The 21,057-nt window shown below is 48.3% G+C and overlaps 1 protein-coding gene across 2 annotated transcripts in view; it reads left to right on the top strand.

The window, feature by feature from the left end:
* Positions 1-223: 223 nt before the first annotated feature.
* The window catches only part of prr36b (proline rich 36b), a 29,814-nt gene continuing 8,980 nt past the window's right edge, over positions 224-21,057 (top strand). Inside the window, exons 1-3 of one of the 2 annotated variants that reach the window (XM_079177201.1) lie at positions 224-438; positions 14,526-15,258; positions 15,753-15,831. In XM_079177201.1, the coding sequence (XP_079033327.1) occupies positions 14,640-15,258; positions 15,753-15,831 (698 nt within the window). In that variant the 5' untranslated portion in view covers positions 224-438; positions 14,526-14,639. Of the gene's footprint in view, positions 439-14,280; positions 15,259-15,752; positions 15,832-21,057 lie in introns of those variants that run through there. The other variant, XM_079177202.1, reaches the window with a different exon arrangement.

The following is a 21,057-nucleotide window of genomic DNA, read 5'->3' as shown; positions in this document are numbered from 1 at the left end:
TTTATTTTTTACAACAGCTCAAAAATTATCCCGAGCCTTTCATATGTAAACCTCTTATTATTCCGACATTTCCTGAAGTACCTGAAGGCAGCCCTCTCCTCCATCCCTCCGTTCACCGGTCTACTCTCGTGTGTGTGCGTGCGTGAGTGCGTGCGTGAGTGAGTGAGAGAGAGTAGACTGAAGCGTCATTCTCCTCCTTTCTTCCTTTCAGTGAACGCGCATCACTTGTGAGAAACGGCGCTCGAGACCCACAAGTTTCTTGTCGCTCGGCTCGGCTCGATTCGCTCTCCCGCGATTTCCTTCCGTTCCTCCCGGCTTCATTTTCATCCTCATCCTCACTTTCTTTTTTTCCCCCCTGACTCGAGGATCCACCAGGCTGTACTGCTAACACTGGGCGTAGCTGGAGAGGATTTTGCTAGCTCACCGCTGCACCGACTGGTAAGGGCGAGATTCTCTTAGCATTAGCTAGCATGCTAACGTCAGTTAGTAACTACTGCCGGGCTAATTAATATTTAACCAAAACACGAAGCTTCTAAAGGAACGTTATGTCCGTTACAGACGTCAGAGCCTCGGTTTTAACGCTACCTACCGTGTTACTACCCGTGTGTGTACTATTCTAACACTAAACAGTGCATCGGAATCATGGTTTCTCTTTGTGTGAATTAACATTCCCGTTAAATACGCCGTTGAAAACGTCTAAACGGTTTGGTTTTGGTGTCACCTCGTCTTTTAGTGGACGAGCCTCTATGTTTCAGACTCTGTGTGATTCCCGTTGAAAAGGGTTGATGGGCGGTGGCAGGCTGCGTGGTCTGTGAGTGCTCAACAGATTACTAACCTAACGTATCAGATACGTCCTGTTAACGTACGCTCCTTTTATTCCACAAACTAAATGTTTTCAGTGTTTAAAGCGACCATTTTGTGTGCATTTTTCCTCCCTCGCTGAACTTTTTTTTTTTTTAATTCTTTCTCCATCTCATCTCCCCTCCTTCTTCTTCTCCATCTTCCACCGCGGATGCCCCATTGTTCTGCGATGGGCCGAGTGCTGAGAAATGTTTCAGTCGCCTCGGGGGGGCGAAGGGGGGGGGCCCCATTTAGGGGGTCTACTAAATTCATACCCACTCTCAGTTTTGCATGTCAACCAAAACCGAATAAATTAGCATTAACTTATTGTGTAAAAGCAACAATTTCCTCGGAGGGAAGTGCATGGAGCTGAAATATCTCCGAGATGGATGTGCGCAGACTCGAGCTGGCATGTAATCAGAGGTGATTAATGTCCCCCCCCCCCCCTCCAGAAGTGATCAGCTATTGTGATGTGAGAGTTGAGGCTGGAGGCCCTGTAGCTGCTCCTCTCTCTCTCTCTCTCTCTCTCTGAGTGCAACAAGCCAAGATTACACTCCCATCTGTAGAACAATGGGGAGGAGGAAAAACACTGCCAGCTCCTAAAAAGTCTGGCCAAGAGCATTTAATCAACTGCAAAAAAAAGATGCAAGCATTGAAAATCTTTAACCTCAGCCCACAGAGCACCATTCCAGATCGTCTCAAAGCTTCTGCGGTCCGCGGCGGTTCACGGATCGGTCAAATATCGACCACGATGGCACCGATGTCGTCATTTTTAGGAGATAGCATCCCTGGGCCACTAATATGAGCACACGGGGGTCTTTGGAGACACTCCAGGACTCGTTAAGTCAGAGGTGGGCTGAGCCATCAGCTAGTCACCCTCCGTGGTGCACGGATGAGAGAATGGCTGACTCACCGTGTTGGTGGATGAGGCAGGGAAATGGAGGACAGACAGGCAGAGGCCTAATGCGATCACTTGAAATTCAATTCAGCTTGCCTTTAAAAACCCTTTAAAGTTATTTAAGATGGTTCTTTAAAAAGATTATCGGAGGATGCGGATTTACTGCCCGAGGCGTTTCGTGTGTGGGCCGGATTTGTCAGAAACTATACTTGAATAAATGAAGCAGATTATTGTAATTTTGAAAAGGATTGGGCAACAACAATCTCCTCTCCGTCGCGGGTTGGACCATAGTGACATCTTTTATTCGCCCTTGTTGTTTGTTGTTTTTAACGGGACGCGTCACTTTGTCTCCTGTCACTGTCACACTCTGTTGGTCGAGCCAGAATCCTTAAGTACGAGAGTGTATTGTGTCTGAAACGGGGATGGGGGGGGGTTACAAAGGAAGCTGCTAATGCTGAAATGGAGACTAAATTATTCGACGAGTGGCTTGACAAACTATTAAGTAGCTGCAATTTTGATAATGATTAACAATCAGTTAATTAGCGGATGGTAAATCAAAGTACTGATATCCTAATAACTCTGCTTCCAGGTTCACGAATGCAAAGAGATGCGTGTTTGTCTTTGATTTATATTTTTTACAATTGGTCCCTCGGTTTTGTTGAGACATCAGTTTTTTTTTATCGTCTGTGATTTATTATTCAGCTGACACGATTGGGCGACTCGCCAATCAACAAATACATAATCAGCGACTGTTTTAATAATCAAAGAACTGTTTCAGTCTTTCCCCCCCACCGGTTCCAGCTTATTAAATGCAAGTATTTTCTAGAATGTTTTATGGGAAACCGAATATCTATCTGGATTTTAGACTGCTGGTCAGAAACAAGCAATTTGCATATGCCACCTTGGATTCTGGGGAGTTATCATGGGCATTTATCATTTACATATTTTTACATATTTAGTCAAAGTAAATGACAAAACTGTCGATTAGATGATGACAACACATGTTAATTGGCCCCTAAACTCAATTCATTGAAATGACAATCTTAAATTGCAATTCTATTCTAAATGAGAATGCACAAAACACGCTTTTTAAGTAGTCACAGTTTTTTTCCACGCAGATTGTCATTTCATGCGCTTTTATTTTAGGTCAATTTAAATTCTAATGTTCTTGTGTGCCCCCACACCCCCACACACCCACAGCTGGCCTCTTGACCCATGCCCCCGCCCTGAGAGGGGAGATGACTGTCGCATTAATAGACCTGTGTAGCCTGAGGGCTGGCGTTTGGCGGGTGTGTGACTCAGATTGAAAGCCCCCCCTCCCCCCTCCATCCCCCCGAGCTCTGAACTTCTCAATTGTGCAAAGGGCAAGCCTGTGCCTCTGGTCATCACACTGAGCGCATGACCCTTGCACTTCTTGGCGTCTTTAAAAATGACCACCATCACCTCCAGCCCTTTTTTTTTTTTTTTCTCTTTAATCCACTGACACAACAGCACAACAGCTTCTTGTTTGGATGTCATCAACAGAGACTATGTCCGGATGTATTTCCCCTCTCTGTCTTCTGGGTGATTGAGGCCTGAGGAAACGTCACCGTCCACGCTCCCGGTCGTGATAGCGGCCTTGGTTGTCACAGTTGTCAGGGCATGCAGTCGGCAACTGCCGGTTGTGGTTTTGAGGCTGTATCAGCCGGCCGGCAGCTGCAGTAATTTGCTGCGTTTGGGCACTTTGAATTCCTCTGGTGGGAGGACGGATAATATACGTGGTTCCTATACGTTGGAGTCAGTGACCAGGTTATTTCGCTCTGCCACCTGTGGTTCACAGATATTTGGTCAACGGGTCCCTCTTTGTATCGGTTTTGCCGTACACATGCTGCTCCGGCGCCCAATGTGGACAAGATTATGTCAGAACCTGTCCTCACCATATGGAACGATCGGCATTTGTGCCAGAAAGTGGTGCTGACAGAATGATACTCTCTTCGCCGTAGGCAGCTGTAGGGGCCATTTTATTTCTGTCATATCAATTTCTCCCGGTGACATTTAAATCCGGTTGTGCCCTGTCACAGTGTATTAGTTGGCGACTCTCTTGTGAAGTGCTAAATGTATGCTCATGGTTGTTGTTGTTGTTGTTGTGGATGTGGTGAAAGGAGCTTCTTGGCAGTGAGTTGGCAGATCTGGGGCCAGTTGCGTGGTGTAAGTTCAGAAAGCTAGAGGAGCTTTATCTGGTCAAACCGTCCGACCTGTCCACCGCCCTGCCCAGGGATCAGATTCCACCCAGAAACAGTTCCACTTCAAACAGGAGGACATAATCCTCTTATGGACAAAGTCGTTCCACTTGTACTTTGCCGTGCGCATGTTCATGTTCCCCCCCCCATCCTCTCCTCCTCCCCGGGGGCCGAATCTCGAGAGAACGGCAAAGCCTCCAGGGTGAGTCTTCTGCCGTCATGTCCAGATGCCCCGGTTCTGCCCTCCTCCCCTCGTCTCCACGTATCTGCTCTATCTGGGTGCCATTGATCCGAGCCACCAGCTGGTCCTGGGCTGGCCTGATCTCATTTACCCCCAAAGAGGAGCTCGTTTGTGGGCAGACGGCCCATTATGGAGACGATCCAGCAGCTCTTCAAGTTACAAATTAGCCCTCGTCCCTCCGCTACCTCTCAGTTTGAGTCCTCTGTCTCTCTCCCCTCGCCTCGCTGTTTCTCTCTCTGTCCCTTTTTACCTCCCCCCCTCTCCCCTGCCTTTCTTTTTCATTGTCCTCTCTTAAAACCTTGTCACAGCTATCTCTCTTATCTCCCAGGGGAGAGAGCTAACCGCATCAGAGGAACCTGCCTTACTAATGCACTTCCTCTTGTCTGTCTCTCTCCCTCTCTGTCTCTCTCTCTCTCTCTCTCTCTGTCCCCTCCCCTCCCCACTTTCTCCTGTGCGATCAATATCCACACAGTTGCGCTCCGCTCTGCCCTGCTGGTCGTCTCTGCAGGCGGCGGTGGAGCTGAGCCAAAGCTTGCAGTGGGGCCCTTCGCCGTTGTTTGCAGCCGGGCTACGTTTTTGGGGCTGACGGGCTGTCCCTATAGTCCTGCCTCCCCCCACGGTATTGTCAAGTTTCTGGGACACACCGAGGCCTCCGCTACATATCCCTCCCATGTTCTTTCTTGTCTTTCTTGGTGTCTCGCTTTCTCTTTTCCCCGTGTCTGTGTACGGTTTTAGGACACATGAGGCCGACTGGGGGGGGGGGCACCATGGGAATGACAGGGTTCAAGTGTTTGTATGCGTGTTTTGTGTGCGCCGACTTATTTGGTGCTTGTAAAGGAGGAGGGGGGGGGGGGGGGACTCACACAATGTGCATCCCTGAGCTGTGACGGCATCGGTATTCTCCGCCATTTGGGTGCAGTCTTGTTGCTGATTTGTTGCATTGTTTTATTCCAGTGAGAGTTTTGCCCCCTCGCCCCTTTCATTTTAGTTGAGTTATCACCGGAGGACATTTTGAAATCTTAGTGCGACGCTCCGAAGTGTTCTCGGGATTAGTGCCAGCCTCTGTGGTCACATGTTTTCTGCGATCCAGGTGTCTGTCGCACAATCTGCTGCTCTTCCCTCACAGTAAACGCAGAGACAGGAGGAAAAAGGATCTCGTCCCTTTACCTCCCAGCGGGGCCTTCTGATTCTGCCTCAGTCTGTCCCGTTGAGTGTCCCAGCGGAAATCAATTGATAGGAATGGCTGTACCGCGCGCCTTCAAGGAGTTCGCTTGACAATCGCTTGACAACCCCCCCCCCCCACCCGAGGTACGGGACAGATTAACACATGACAGAGCTCTGTGCAAGAGGTAGGTAGGTCTGGATATATGTTGGCATCGTCATCCCTCAAGTTCCATCCACCTGTTTTTTATGTGCGTTTTGAGATCAGCGCACCCCTGATTGGAAATGTCAGAAACGTGCTGCCGGGCCACCGTGGTCCAGATGAGAGAAGATCTGATATATGATGAAAAATATTGATCTGCGTAGCCTTCAATCATCACTGCCATCGAGCACCTCTTGAGGCCACACGCCTTATTGGTGAAGGTTGATGGGGTTGTATGGAGCCCGAAGGGAAGACCTGCAGACACCTCACCACCACCGGGAGAAAACTAATAATCTGTATGATTTATTACAGTTAGTAATATTCTCCTATAGAGACAATAGAATAGAACATAGTTATAAAGCACCGGGCTCTTTATAGTACCAATGCAATACAATCACTCTCTATCAAGAATCTAGACAGGATTTTTAAGTTACTACAAGGAACTGTCATTTTGTGTTTGATTTTGTGGAAGAAAGTGGTTTCCGAGCACCAGAGTCCCTTTTGGAGAACCTCATTTTACTGCAGCAGAGGTTTGACGGTCTGCTCCGCTCAGTCCTGGTTCTGGTTCTCCCGTGCCTCTCTTCCTCCAGCGGATCCGTCCGCGGTGGACTGGTGGCTCCAGTAGAGTCCCAGCTGACGGAGGTTCTGTTGAACCTCCATCAGCCGACCTTTTGGCTCCGATGACGAGCATTGAGAGTAACTATAACGAAGCCTTCTCGCGGATGGTCTTGTTGATGTATGTAGGTCAGCTGGAGGCGTCGGCTTTAAATTGAGACTGTTTCATAACCAGTTAAGAGTTCCTCTCGGTGACCTTAAGTAGGGTTAGTGCATTAACGAGAGGTGGAAGAAGACACCGGGTGACATAATTTGCCAGATTATTTACAGTCGCTCACAGTTTTCCACAACATTCTGACGGAATACTACTCTCTGTCCGCCCCCCATCCCTCTTGGTTGCTTCCTCCCTCTCCCCTCACCCTCTCTCCCCTGCTCGCTCAGCCCTCCCACAGTCTATGGGGAATGTGGGCCGTGCAGAGCAGCGGGCTTTGTTGGGAGTTTATTTGTGTGCAGTATAGAGGCGGTTTTCTGACCTCAGGTCGGGGGTGTTTGGGGAATGTGTGAGCGGTGATTAGCCCCCGAGGCAGCACCCCCAGCTGGATTTAACCGGGTGTCGTGTATCTTCAGCACCCCTCGTCCGACGCCCACACACACACACAACCACCGTCGTCTCTTTTCCTCCATCCCACATGCGCATCCTCATCAGGGGGCTCCTTTGGTAATAACCAGTCTCACGGATGGCCTTGGTATCCTCCTGGAGATCACCGGCGAGCTGCGGTGACGTGTGTCGAAAGCAGAGGAATAGGCGGTGACGCGCAGAGAAACCATCCCACTAAGTGTCATGCATGAGAGAGAGAGGCAGGGATGGTGGGTATAAGTGGCTTTGAAAGGTTTTTTCCTCCTGTGATCCTGGACTGCTGTTACATAACTCCTTGACAAAGTTGAGTCCTGAGGAGAGAGCTCACTTTGTAGATGGTTTATAGTCTCATACATGCTGCATTGACTGCTGGAGACGACTCCTAATTTGTTGAGCTCGACGTGTTCAAACAGCGTTCGCCCGTGACTGACGGTAGCTGCTGCAGCTGCCTGTTCCTTGTCTTCTGCCAAGATTTGGCTGAGAGTAGATGAAACATTCAGCGGTGGGGCGTCTCCGCTGCACATCTTTTCCTTTTGATGTAGATCTCTGTGAAGTAAAAACGTCTCTCTCTGACAGTCCCCAGCAGCACTCGTGTTCCCACATTTAGCCAATTTTACCTTCTAGTATAGTGTTTCTCACAGTTCGTCTCAGTTCTCATTCATTTTTGGATGCTACGACATCAACTTCAAATCTTTAATCCACATGATTGTATTGTGGCAATACTATTATTTTCCCGGTGACGCCTTCAAAAAGTCTGAACAACAGTACACAACCCAAATACATTCACCTTAATGATGTACAGTAGAAAAAGTCAGATAACCCCCTCACATTGAACAAAGTGTTTTTTGTGGCATTTTCTTCTTAAAAAGTGACTGAAACGATCAAACCGTCGTCAAAATTGTCGCAGTTTCACTGATGATGTAGAGACCGTGGGTCCAAGTAGCCCTAAATGGGCTGGGGAGTTGACTGAGCCTACTGTTGTGATTTGGAGTAGGTTGAATGGACAATCTCGGGCCCCGTGCCAGCATGTGGCGTCTTAAATCTAACATTCTCCGCCTCTCGCAAAGAGGTCAAATCTGAGCCCACGAGAGGAGTAAATAATGGAAGAGGCGCCGCTTAAATCTCACAGAGCTGTGGGACAGTTTGGGGCCGTTGTGATGATAACAAGACAGGAAGATCTAAAAAGTTTGACTGATGTTCATTACATAGATATGTATTATATTTATACCAAGACGTCCATTCGTTAATCATTTTCCAAATAAGGATTGAATGCATTTATTAAAGGCATTTAAGCCATCATATAATATATATTTAATATATACGTTTTGTATTAAATGAACAGCTATTCAAGCAAAGACAGCTCCCTGTGTTTCCACATTACGAGATGTGCTTTGTGAATCGGTTCATTAGCGGTGTCAAAGAGCTAAGCGCCGCGGCTCATCTTCGGTTTGCTGCTCGCAGAGATAAAAGCACGTCAATTACAGGGTCAGAGGCCACCGGCTGCTCGTTAAAAATGCCTTCAAAACCCACCGACTCCCTCTCTCCCCCCCTCACCACCACCACCACCACCGCCGACGTCTTTGCCCTCTCATAGGGGTCGCGCGTCGGTTGCGTCTTGAATCGAGCTCGGCTGATTGTCACATCGGCCACAAAAGCTCACTTTTCCTTTTTTTTGCATCTTTTCTACCGTCTCCACCACCCCACCCCCTACCGCCGCTGCCTCCTCCCCCCCCACAATCCCTCTCTTTGACTGCTATTTAGAGTAGGCCCCGGGGATAGAAGACGGCTCACAGAATGCTCATGCGTGCACACAGTTGTGTGCAGTGAAAGCACAGCCGACTTTCTACCGCGGCGATTTCGCGAGTGGCCTTGGACGGTCGGTCGGCTAAAGCGCTTGTGACTCGGGCCTTTTGTGTAGAGAGGAGGGTCCCTTGTTTTTCTAACTGACCGTGGATGTGATCAGACGTGAACACACACACACAAACACACACACACCCCGGCCCGAGAGCAGATTTGACATTAACTTAACATTTAGCTCAGTAACTCACGCCACAGATTCTTCATTTGAATCTGCATAATGGTATTTTTCCTGCAAGCACTTCTTTAAATGTGACCTCCTGCTGTTTTCTAAACAGGCATGTTTAGTGCTTGTCCCCCCCCCCCCCCCCCCCGCCCTCTCCTGCACGCACGCACACGCACGCACACACACACACACACACGCACACGCACACACACACACACACACACACACACACACAACACACACACACACACACACACACACACACACACAGTAGTAGATTGTTTAACTTGATGCAAAAAACTAAAATGGGGTCAAAGTAGCAGTTTTCTGTTTAAATATGCTGATGACCTGATTATTCAAGAACAGCGTTTTTTATGTCTAGACAGTCAGTGAAGCTGAGATCCCTCAGAGGAGCTGGATGCCTTCCAGTTATTGACAGTATAGGCCCGAACAGCGTTGCGTGTCAGGGATAAACACACACACACACATTTTGTTTGTGTCCCAGTGTGGGTATTAGGAAGGGAGGATGATCTCACCCTGCAGAGCTGGCTTGGCCATCATTAGCTTACTGCTTGAGGCGGATTAAGTGTAATAATAATGACAACAACAACAACAACAGAAACAAAGTAGAGGGCATTTCCCTAAGAGCAAAATTTGCCTTAACATAATGAATCATAATGATATAAAAACAAGAATGGGTTCAAAATAATGTAAACTACATGCTGTACTTACACAATATGCATACAGTATGTACTGTGTGTGTTTGTGTGTGTAAATGTATAAGAAGATACTTAAGAATGTAATTCAAACAAGTGTGAACAGCAAAATAGCATTAAAACCAGTAGAAACAAAGGCTGTTCCTTTAGTTGATCATCACACCAACCATGAGACCGATTCATCTTCATACAAAGAATGTAAACAGTGTGTGTGTTTGTCTGTGTGAGGACGGGGGGGGTCACGATCCTGTTCTCAGACCAGTGCCCTTGGTGTGTGTGTGTGTGTGTGTGTGTTTCCTTTGTTCCCGGTTACCGTGTAGCTCATCATTGAGGCTTGCGTGGAATTTGGAGTGGGATGCTGGCTCAAACCACATGATTTGGACGCGGCGCGAAGGCCAGCGAATGCATTTTCGCAGAGTCGACTACATTCAGAATTTTTTTTACAGCGCAAGACCTCCCACTCCACTTCCACGCCACTCTGTTCTGTCTGCAGCCATTGTTTTGTAGCTAGTAGACACCGAGGACAACAACTGCAGCCCTTTGAAGTAGTTTGCCTTTGTGCGCATGTGTGTGTGTCGCTCGGGTCACAGGAGGTCAGGACAGCTGAGCGGCCGCCTCGTGTTGATGTAGCTCCATTCTCCTCAGATTAAGCCGTTTAATGTTCTAAACCGTTCACACACTGTTGCTAAATGTTTAGAAGTGGACCTAATGCAGCCGACACGGCCATCTGTCTGGAATTAGTGGCTGGAAATGTGCACTCGCTCACAAGCAGTTATGTATCATGTCACTGAATAGGCTTTATTATCACTTATAGGGGGGGGAATAAGGGTTGTGGGGCCAAATGTGTTGTTGGAGAGGATTTTAGGGAGGAAACTAACACATTTGGCCTGTGAGGTTTACTCACAGGGCATGGACCTAAGACTTGACCCCCCCCGCCTCGGGTCCAATCTTAAATATTATGATTGGAGAGAGGAGTTAAGTAATGTGACCCCAGTGTGGCCCTCTTAAAGGAGACGTGTCACGCTCATTTCCTGGTTCATTCTTGTATTTTGGGTTTCTACTCGAACATTTCTTGTTCAAAAAACTCTTATTTGTTCTCCTACTGTCCGTCTGAATGTACCCGTATTCACCTTCGGCCTGAAACGCTCCGTTTTTAGAGCATTTCAACGGAGTTGCGTCACTAGGCAACAGCTGGGGCCCCTTGTTTACTTCCTGTCAGCTGATTTCATTCACATGCACGGCAACCCTGGAAATGAAAGGTGACAAAAGTGTGAAACGGTCTGTAGCTTGTATAACTGTGACATCACAACGGTGCGGCCCATTTAAAGGCACAGTGTCTGAATACAGGCTCTGTGTACTTTCACAGTATTCATATAGCACGTAGACCTGCTTTATAATTAAAAAAGACGTAAAAAAATAATTTGACTTCCAGCTGCTTAGTCGTTAATGGAGAAAGCTAGAGTTGTGCCACAAAGCGCTACGGTGCACATGTGTGTAATTGTATGAATGTGAAGCAGCGGGGTTGTAAAAATTTCTCAGCGATATCCAAGTAGCATAAAACGATGATCGAGGAATTCAACCATCGCAAGCAACCGTCTCACAGCTTCAGAACAGGCTGATTTATGTGTTCCCTTGTAACAGCCAGCTCCCTCCATCAGTTTGTAATGGAATAACTCTTCTAATCTAATTAGGTTGAATGAAAAGCTGTAATAGCCTTAATGGGGTTAGATGTTTCAGTCGGGAGTGCCGCAGTAATTAGGGGCAAAAGAATCAAGATAATACAGATCTGTTCCAACACACTGAAGCAACAATTATTGGTGCCAAAGCCTTCCGTAAGGAGACATACACAAAGTTCAGATTTCAATATGGTGGTCACACCTACCTCCTGTTTCTGTGTAGAGTAGATGTAAAAACAAAAGTGTGTTCCTGCCCTGGTTGCTAGCCTGTCTACGCGTACCATTGACTGATGGTGCTAATGACGTATACGGGCCGGGTGAGTGAGCAATAGAGCCAAAGAGAGAGAAGTGCAATATCACAGCTGTCTGGAGACTCGCAGGAGAAAGAGAAATGTTCCTCTGGCTGTGGCCGTGCAATCAGGATTTATCACTCTCTCTCACACACACACACACACACACACACACACACACACACACACACACACACACACACACACACACACACACACACACACACACACACACACACACACACACACACACACACACACACACACACACACACACAGCTGGGTAGTTTGGAGCGGAGCAGTGAGATAGAACAGCCAGGCCAGATGTTTTAGTCTAGGGTGGGAAGAGCAGAACATCAGTCTGAAGTAGAAAGGAGGGAATGGTAATTGGTCTTACTTCCTGGTTCACCGCTTAAGGTCACAAAGAGTGGCCCTAATGATAGCTTAATCAGCGTTAGCTGCTAGGTCTGAACCATCGATGTAAGAAGTGGATGTAGTCACGGTGGCACCACCCATTGGTTTGTGGACTGCGGTTTTGAAGCCTTGAGTTCGGCATTGTTTTGCCATCGCCATCTTGGCTTTTTGCAACCAGAAGTGACACGAGAAGGTGTACAACCGAAGGCTGAATAAGACATTTTTCGGTGACAAATGAACTTACATGAACTGACAACACACTGTAAAAAGGGTTAAAAGTACTGACGCAAAAACACAGACAACTTCCAGACCGGACAACACCGTGGTAGCAACCTGTCAATCACAAGGTAGCCCCGCCCTAAAGCATACCCTGCTTTATGGTCTATTTGACTCTAAATGGACCATCATTTACTAAATGAACATCATGCTGTATTGAAGAAGACTTGAAACTAGAGATTGAGACCATGAACTCATGTTTACAATGTTTACTGAGGTAATAAATCAAGTGAGAAGTAGTCATTTTCCCATAGACTTCTATACAACCAGAAGTCGAGGACACTTCTGCACTGGCTTCACTTTTCAGAACCGGAGGTTGCCGCCTGCTATGCTCACACTACGTACTGAGCTATTCCCCAAAGGAGCTATGCGTTAAAAGAAAAGCAGTCTGAATCGCAGGTTTTGTTCTGAAAACAGTGTGAACAGTGTTTACTCTCCATCTTGCTGCACCAGTGCCCTACCTCCCTCCCAAAAGCTGCGACTGGTCGTGGGTCGTAACATGATTAAGCCAACTGTCCACATTCTGTTGCCTCAATGGCATTTAAACCCCCCCCCCCCCCCCCCCTCCCCCTGCAACCGAAGGGTGCGGCACAAATGTCTTCTCATTGCTACCCGTCGTTTCCCCCTCGGGTTGTTTTGAGGGTGGCGGCCTGTTGCACTAGCTGTGTATATCTCTTATGTGTTAATTTGGGATATTTAGATTTTTGTTTTTCTCACTTTCCCCCCCTCTGGCCCTCCTCAGCTGCTCCGGCCATCTGTGCAAAGGCAAAACAGAGAACAGAGGGATGGAGGGAGAGGGGGGAAGAAATCAAGGAGGGAGGGTGATGTTTGTGAGAAAGGGAGGAGAAAAGAAAGAAGGCCTTTTGACATGTGAGATTTCAGTTTAGAGGATGAGTAACGGATGATGGAAGAGGGAAGGAAAGATGAGGGAATTGTTTCCAGGAAGCCAGCGGACATAATGATGATGTGTGTCCCCTTGTAGAAGTAGGACAGTGTGCACGTTTTAGGTCAGTGGAAACCGGGATGACTGGTGCTGTCTGGAGTCGGACCGAGCAGCGATCGGCCAACAGTGAGCTCATTTTACATCTTTGTTTAACGCGCTCCCTGTCTCTCTCTTCTGACCCACCTTCCCAGTCTGTTCCCATGCTCCACAGGCCAAGCCTCTTCCTCTCCCCCGGCCCCTGTGCTGCCTCAGAGTTTGTCTCACCAGTCCCCCCCCCCCCCCCCCCTCGCTCTGTTTGTAAACTATCGAAAAAACAGTTTCCTGCTACTCCCCCACTTCTCCCCCTCCAGCTTGTAAAAACCTATCCGTTTCCCCTCATCCTTCCTTTTTTGCCGAGGAAACTAAATAAGAGACAGTTGTCTAATGTTGACGCAGACGACGTGTGACAGCCTGTGTTACAGATGGTTGCCCTTTTTATCGGGCCTCATATGCTTCACGTCTCACTTCTTGTCCTCGGTTGCTCATGTCTCCTCCAAACTTCTCTGCTTGCATCAAATCGTCTGCCCGTGTTCGGGGTTCTATCGCGCACGCCTTCGACCCACTTAGCAAACTACCTCGCCTTGCTATTCTTTTTATAGCCGCTGTGGCCTAATAGTGTGAAGCCGGCTTTTTCACCCATGTGCAGATTCAATAAAGTCGCGTGCCCTAACGTTATTACAGGTGGCATGCATGTGTGCGGTTAGCGTGCCGAAGTTATTTTGCCCCTTTCCCCTTAAGTGAGCTATCCCGGAAAACTAGTCTTCCACACTAGTGATTCTGAAGCCATTTTTTTTTTACCAACGAAGGAAAAAACACGAAGCCAACCCGTAGCGGCTACGCCGGCCAAGTGTGTCACTGAGCTTTTCAGCTTCACAGAGGGGACCGATTGCCGCTGCGCTGCAGTCGGCATTGGAAATAATTGAGGCTATTTCTAGAATGTGGTTGTTGTTTTTTTCTTTTCTGCAGTAGACGTGTCCTCTTCTGCCCATCCTTCTGAGACATAAAACATGACATCAAACGTGTTGATCCAGTTGTTCGACCTGAGGTTTCCCTCCCAGTATGACTAATGAAGCTGTCATGTGTGATGTATGTCTTTCTCCGGGTGTGACATTGTCCCAGATAGGCTTCGGTCCTCTCGTGGGTTGATGCATCGGTTCAATCTACACAGTATCACAATTCTACTCTACTTCAGTTTTTCTGCTTGCACTTGGACAAAAATATATCTGTATGCGTGTGTGTGATGCTGAATAGGCAAGAGGATATAAGCCATCACTTTATCTGATTCTTCAGGATTAACAGCATTCCTGGTGCTGCACTGATAGGAGAGACTGCTTCTCATGTCTGGTCTTGCTGTTGACTAACTGTACCGTACATTATTGTCCTGTCTCTCTCCAGACCTGTCCTCCGGAAAGCCTGTAGACCCCGTGGCCATCCTGTGAGATTTGAGTCAGGCCCCCCCCCCTCCCCCTCCCTGCCTTGCAGAGACGGACCGCCACCACTCAAGGAGAGATGAAGCCGGATGGGGTTGCCACGGCGGCGCTGGAGCCCATGGAAACGTTGGAATCCAACCCAGTAAATGAGGCGGCACCAGCAGCGGGACAGGAGCCTAACCAGGCAGCCAGTCCGGCGGAGGAGGAGATGCCACAGCAACCTGCGGCAGAGACGGGCCAGGTGGAGCCCAAGGTGGACCCGGCCAAGGAAAACTCGGCTGCCAAGACCGGCAACAAAACCTCAGGAGACCCCAAAGCCAAGACTACCAACAAGGCCACGGCCAAGACGAAACCTGGCACCACGGGGCCAACCAAGACCACGCCCGGGTCACGGCCCAACACAAACCAGAGCCGCCTCTCCAATGGCGTGTCTAAGCCCCAGACCAATGGGGTGGCGAAGAAAACCGCACCCGCTGCGGTGAAAAAGATCGCCCCGATCCCGGCTCCAGCTAAGAAACCATCGGGCACGGCCCCGGCCTCCAAGATCAAAGTGGGCGAGAAGAAACCCACAGGGGCGGCCAATGGCGCAAAGACGATGACCGGAACGACAACGGCAGCCAAGAAGACGGCGCCCGCCACCGCTATTGCTGTCAAAACCGGCACCGCCGCTGCTGCTGCAGCTGCTAAAAAGCCCCCAGGTTGGTGAAAATGTCACCACAACACAGAGAAATTGCAAAGTGTAATTCAGAATGTAGGATGTGTGGGAATGAAAACCCCTCCACAGTAAAGCGTAGCATGACATGCTTTCACAGCTCTGCTGCTAGGAGTGTCCACTGTAATGTGATGACATGCGGATACATGCACACTGGATGGATTCAGCACACACATTACACATGAGTGGCTGCTGGTAATCTACAAATGCATTTGTCCTACATCCTGATGACATGACCTACATCTGTGATATACATACTACTATAAGCTATAGTATACTATGTTATATCGTACTGTTCTAATCTCATCTTCTGTCCTCTCCTCTCACCTCGCTCCTCTGCTATCATCTCATTTCCTCTCCTGTCCTCACTTCTCCTCTCTTCTTTTCTCGTCTTCTCTCATCTTCTCTCCTTTCATCTCTCCTGTCCTCTCCTATCCTCTCCTCATCTTCTCTCCTCTCCTTTCATCTCCTCTCCTCCAGCTCCCAAGACCACCTCTGCAACTCCCACCAAGCCCAGCTCTACTGCCTCACCCAAGCCCCTTGTTTCCAAGACAACCAGGTAGGTGTGACATTAGTGCAGAACAGAAGCCTCACCTTTGTGTGTGTGTGTGTGTGTGTGTGTGTCTGCGTACATGAACGAGCACACGCGTCCGAAAGAGATTTTCGGTGTGTCTGTAGATGGCACAGGCAGCTGTCTGAAATTGGTCCTCTTCTCAGACATCCTCCAACAAGCACGCCCCTTTTCTTAAAAGCCTTTCCACTGATTTCCCAGCAAATCTGCAAATTTGCTCCAGAACAGCAGCAACTCTGGAGTAAATTGTCAAATAGATAAGAATTGCAGGGGACTAGGTTGCGCATTATAAATCGCTCCTCGATGCCGAGTGAGACGCAGCACGTTCAAAAAGGCGTCACTTGGCGACAGGTTCAAAGACGACCCTGTTTGAGAAAAGAAACACCCTGGAGGAGCGATGCACAATGAGCCCCCACATAGAGGCCTGGGAGGGCCGGGCATAAGTAGGCCAGCCACGAGCCAATGTCAGAACAAGCCTCAGAGCAACGCCTTATACAGCAGCATTATTCATAAAACAAGTTTTGGGAAGGAGTGGGGGGGTGGAGAAGGGTCGGCAGAATTAACTGCGAACAAGGGAGTGCTCTTAAATGTTTTCGTTTCCCCAGAGAGAGCGTTTCTGTACACCAGCATGTGTTGTGAGCGTGTTGCGCGAGTCAGCATGTGTTCCTCACCTGAGTCCGGAGGTGGCTCCTCGGCGATAGACCGGGAGAGGGGACTGAAGGAGGCCTTTGTCTGAGATGGGGGGAGATTGCGATCAGACCGAAGCCTTCGGGAGTGTGCCCGTCCTTTTCAACAGGGGTTCATCCCGCCACCTCCGCTGTTTGTTTTTCTGTTGGAGCAGTGGCCCTCTTTCTTCCTCCCTGTGACGCCACCGCGGTGTGCCTTGTGTCACCACGTCGGTATGTCTGTGTAGGGACTTTGTTCGGGCAGAAACACTTGCGTCAAACAGATCGGACCCCTCGTAGCAAACTTGTTGTCGCAAATAGAAACGACCACCGCGCTGCAAGCAACCCGAGGAAGACGCTTTTAAAGGGACAGTGACGGTTGTTTGCTTTCTTGCCATATTCGAGATGACATAGTTTGTCCACCAGAGATTTGTGACACGTCAAATACGAAATGTAATGAATACTTTAAATGGTGTGTTTATGTCACGTATGATTAGTGATGTTAGCCTCAGAAATCCGACAGAACAGATGGCAGCACTGATTGAGTTATGGAATATACACACAAAAAACAAAAGCCAAAGGATGCCATCAAAAATGTATATTTCTATATCTTCTTTTCTGTACAGTCATTGCCAACAGACAAACATGACGTACTAAGTTGGCAGCCACTTCCTTCCCTCCGACAACAAGATGTTTCACATGAAAATCCCTTAGGTCACCCCGAACACACACACACACACACACACACACACTCCCCATGTGCCCTGGGTAGCAGTTGGATTGTTAAGATTACACTCAGATTACGGCTGTATACAATGGTTGATGTGCAAACATCTAATTAAAAGGGATTACACAGGAGCATGATAGTAATCACCACTGTGGTACAGAACGCGCATTGTTGCATGCCAGTGTGAACCGGCATGGTGATTTCATTCTTAACTACCGACAAATTTAAAACCTTCTCCGTGGATTCTGCGCAAAATCAGATAGAAACTCTTCCAGCCTGGACGCCAGCAGGGCCTCCAGACCAAGATCTGGAGACGCAGGAAGGGAGGCACGGGAGAACCAGAACCAGGACCGCACAGAGCAGACCGTCACTGAGCTCGCTGCAGTAAAATTAGAGGTTTTCGAAAGGGACTCCGGTGAACGGAAACAGCACCGCTATCCATGGACAGTGAGTCCAAGTCGAGCACAAGAAGAGCTTGTATGGGTGCTATCAATAGCCCCTTTTCACCCCTCATCAGTTGAGCCAGGGCACAGCTCGTGCTCCCATGTTACTAATAGAACACGCACCAAGTGAGAAGTGACCAGCCGGGCTTTCAGATAAAAAGGCTAATGAGCAAATTTGTCAAAATTGAGCTGAAATCCAGCCGAAGCTAATATTGTAATCCGGTTAAGATTGGATTAGAAGTGTTGGAGGCAGTGTTTTGTGGTGTTTGAGCGTGAGCTAGTCGCTCGAGGATGTGTACATTGGAAGATCTATCCGCAGTAAGATCTACATATGAATCCCAGAGAAAGAGTTACGGCCATTACTGACGATGGTCTCCTCTGACAGCGCTGCGTGCCCTTGCAGGCATACTTTGTTAAGTGCGCGCGTTTGCTCGTCAGCGTTTGTACATGTGACGCGCTTTGACAGGGCCATTAATATCTGCTTTAATTAGATTCTGCCCTTTCCCAACCTCCTTTTAATCCTTAATGCAGGCCCGCTTTCAGTGGCGGAGAGGTAGACGGGAAATGTAAATTGCCCCATCAGACACACCCTGCTTCAGCTCCTGTTATCACACACACAAACATACAAACACACACACACCACCAGTGGGTCTCTCAATTTACTCGGTTTCTCTTAAGGCTCAGTTGATTTAATTCCATCTGCAGCAGGTTCCAGTTATCAGACAAATAAAAACTGCAGAGCGGATGCAGGTTCCACTAAGTGACATCAATCTCATTTAAGGCCTCTCACAAGTGTTCTCACTCAGCAGGAGGTTTTAGCGAAATTAAATTAGGTTTTCTTAGTTGTTGCCAGTGACTCTCTATTATGGCTCGTTCTGTCTGTCTGTTTTTTATTTCTGACATGCACAGCCAACCTTTTTTTTAAAACAGACTTTACAACAAATTATATACAAATATATATTTTTAGTCCTACACAGGCCACAACCTCCAGGTTTAAAAAGTGAAGCCAATGCGTAAGTGTCTTAAACGTGCATTATCTCTACTGCCCACCAGGGGGCGACTCCTCTGGTTGCACATCTGATTGTATAGAAGTCTATGAGAAAATGACTCTACTTCTCTCTTGATTTATTCCCTCAGTAAACATTGTAAACATGAGTTCATGGTCTCAATCTCTAGTTTCAAGTCTTCTTCAATACAGCATGATGTTCATTTAGTAAATGATGGTCCATTTAGAGTCAAACAGACCATAAAGCGGAGTATGCTTTAGGGCGGGGCTACCTTGTGATTGACAGGTCGCTACCGGAGACGTATATAGCGTCAATCCTCCGCAGTCCAAATATTTTTACTTCCCTTCACGGGTTGCAAAAAACCAAGATGGCGACGGCCAAAATGCCAAACTCAAGGCTTCAAAATGGCAGTCCAGAAACCAATGGGTGACAACGTCCACTTCTTATAGACCGTCTACGATCACACTTTGAGTTGTAAGAAAGGTCGCTTTTCCTGTATATGCGAGCCGAATTGTCACATTTCACCTGCTAAGAAAGTAGCTTGTGTCCATGGTGATGTACCGTTCATGCATCATGGGACAGGCCCGTGAAGTGTGTTCATGTGTGTGCGCGCACCTGCTGTTTTGAGGCTGATTGCCCGCAGCGCGCCGCTTGCGAAGGGAAAAATGTTTTGCCTGATTAGCGTGCAAACGTGGGAAAAGCACAAACCATTACTGGTCACTAGAACGTCATGTCTTTCTGGGCCTCGGTGTAAGCTGACAGTTTATGCGTCAGCTTGTGTGCATCACCAATTTTTGTCTCCCTTGGTTAGCCGTACAGGCGATTTCGTTGTCCAGTTATGCATTGATAATTGGGGACTGGTGTGCTGCGTGCAAACACTACATAGGTGCCTCAGTGTATATACGGACGCCTGCATAGTAGGAGCAGCACGTCATTAGGATGCAGAGCATGTGTTCATTCGCCGGCGTATCACTGGCGGTGAAGGGGGAAGGGAGGCATGTACGCACCGGCTCGTCGAAAACACGTGGCGGCGGGCGCTCGCACGTGTCCCGTCGTGCTGCTCCTCCGTCTGCCGATGCAGCAGAGGGAAGCGAAATAAAAAAATTAAAGAAATGGTGGCGGCGGTGTATGGAAGCTACGCGGCTGAATAAGTCATGCGTCCCCGCTGAGCTCCCGTCACTGCTGCCAGAGACGCATACAGAGTGCGAGGGCTGTGCATGCAGAGAGCTGGAGGTGGGTGTGTGTGTGTGTGTGTGTGTGTGTGTGTGTGTGTGTGTGTGTGTGTGTGTGTGTGTGTGTGTGTGTGTGTGTGTGTGTGTGTGTGTGTGTGTGTGTGTGTGTGTGTGTGTGTGTGTGTGTGTGTGTGTGTGTGTGTGTGGCAGGTGTGTGTGTGTGTGGGGCAGGTGTGTGTGTGTGTGGGGCAGGTGTGGGGAAAAAAGAAGCGGAGGACCAGAGGGTGTCTCTGTGTGAAGCAGAGGGTGATATTGGCCTATAGATTAGAGGACAAAGGAAGGGCATTCAGTCCTTATTTCACAAACTCTGAGGAGGAAAATGGGACGAGCTCGCTGTCGGGCGATCAGGCGGTTTTTCCATTTTTGCCCTCGCTTTCTTTGCCAACCTCTCAGCCACCCCATGTTCCCACATTAGTCATGCTGTCTTCCTCCCTGATGGTCCCTCAGGGATGATATATTTTTATTGCACCAAATTGAATGCAACCCTCCTCATGATCTAACAAATTACTGCTGATGTAATGGGTGTGTGTGTGTGTGTGTGTGTGTTGGGGGGGGGGCAGGGTCCTCGCCAGACACTGTGCTGCCGTCCAGCACTAAGCAGGCTGTAAATCCTCCGTCCCTCTTTGGGTGTGGCAGGTGACGTCCGTGTTTTTTATGGCGGTGCAGCCGCAGAGCCAATTACCAAATGGATGTAGCGGCAACGAGTCCAGAGAGAGAGAGAGGGAAGGGAAGAGGGGACGGAAGGAGGCGTGCACGTCTGAGTGTGTGACACAAAGGTTGGAGAGCGCACGGGCGCGCTTGTGGGTGTTCACTCGTGCCGCAGACATGTGATAGATGTAATAGACATCGGAGAAACCGCTTTGTGGAAAGCAGTCTCTGTACCAGACCCACATATCAGCTGTTCTATTTTCAAACATATATAAAAGACTGTGACCCCCTTTTGAACATTCCCTATTTTAATTGTTTCAACTCATCCTTTTCTAACTAATTGACTTCATTGTATATGTACATAGCTACCTACGTTATTGATGTAATTTTTATCAAACATTTTAAATAGACGTTGGCTACAACTGCATCGTTGTGTCCATGCTATTATCTTCAGATGGCTCTGCTGATACTGTGACCTTTTCTCTTTGCTTG

This window comes from Pholis gunnellus (genome assembly GCF_910591455.1).
Source record: "Pholis gunnellus genome assembly, chromosome: 17".
Lineage (NCBI taxonomy): Eukaryota > Metazoa > Chordata > Actinopteri > Perciformes > Pholidae > Pholis > Pholis gunnellus.
This window is presented reverse-complemented; position numbering and strand designations above follow the sequence as displayed.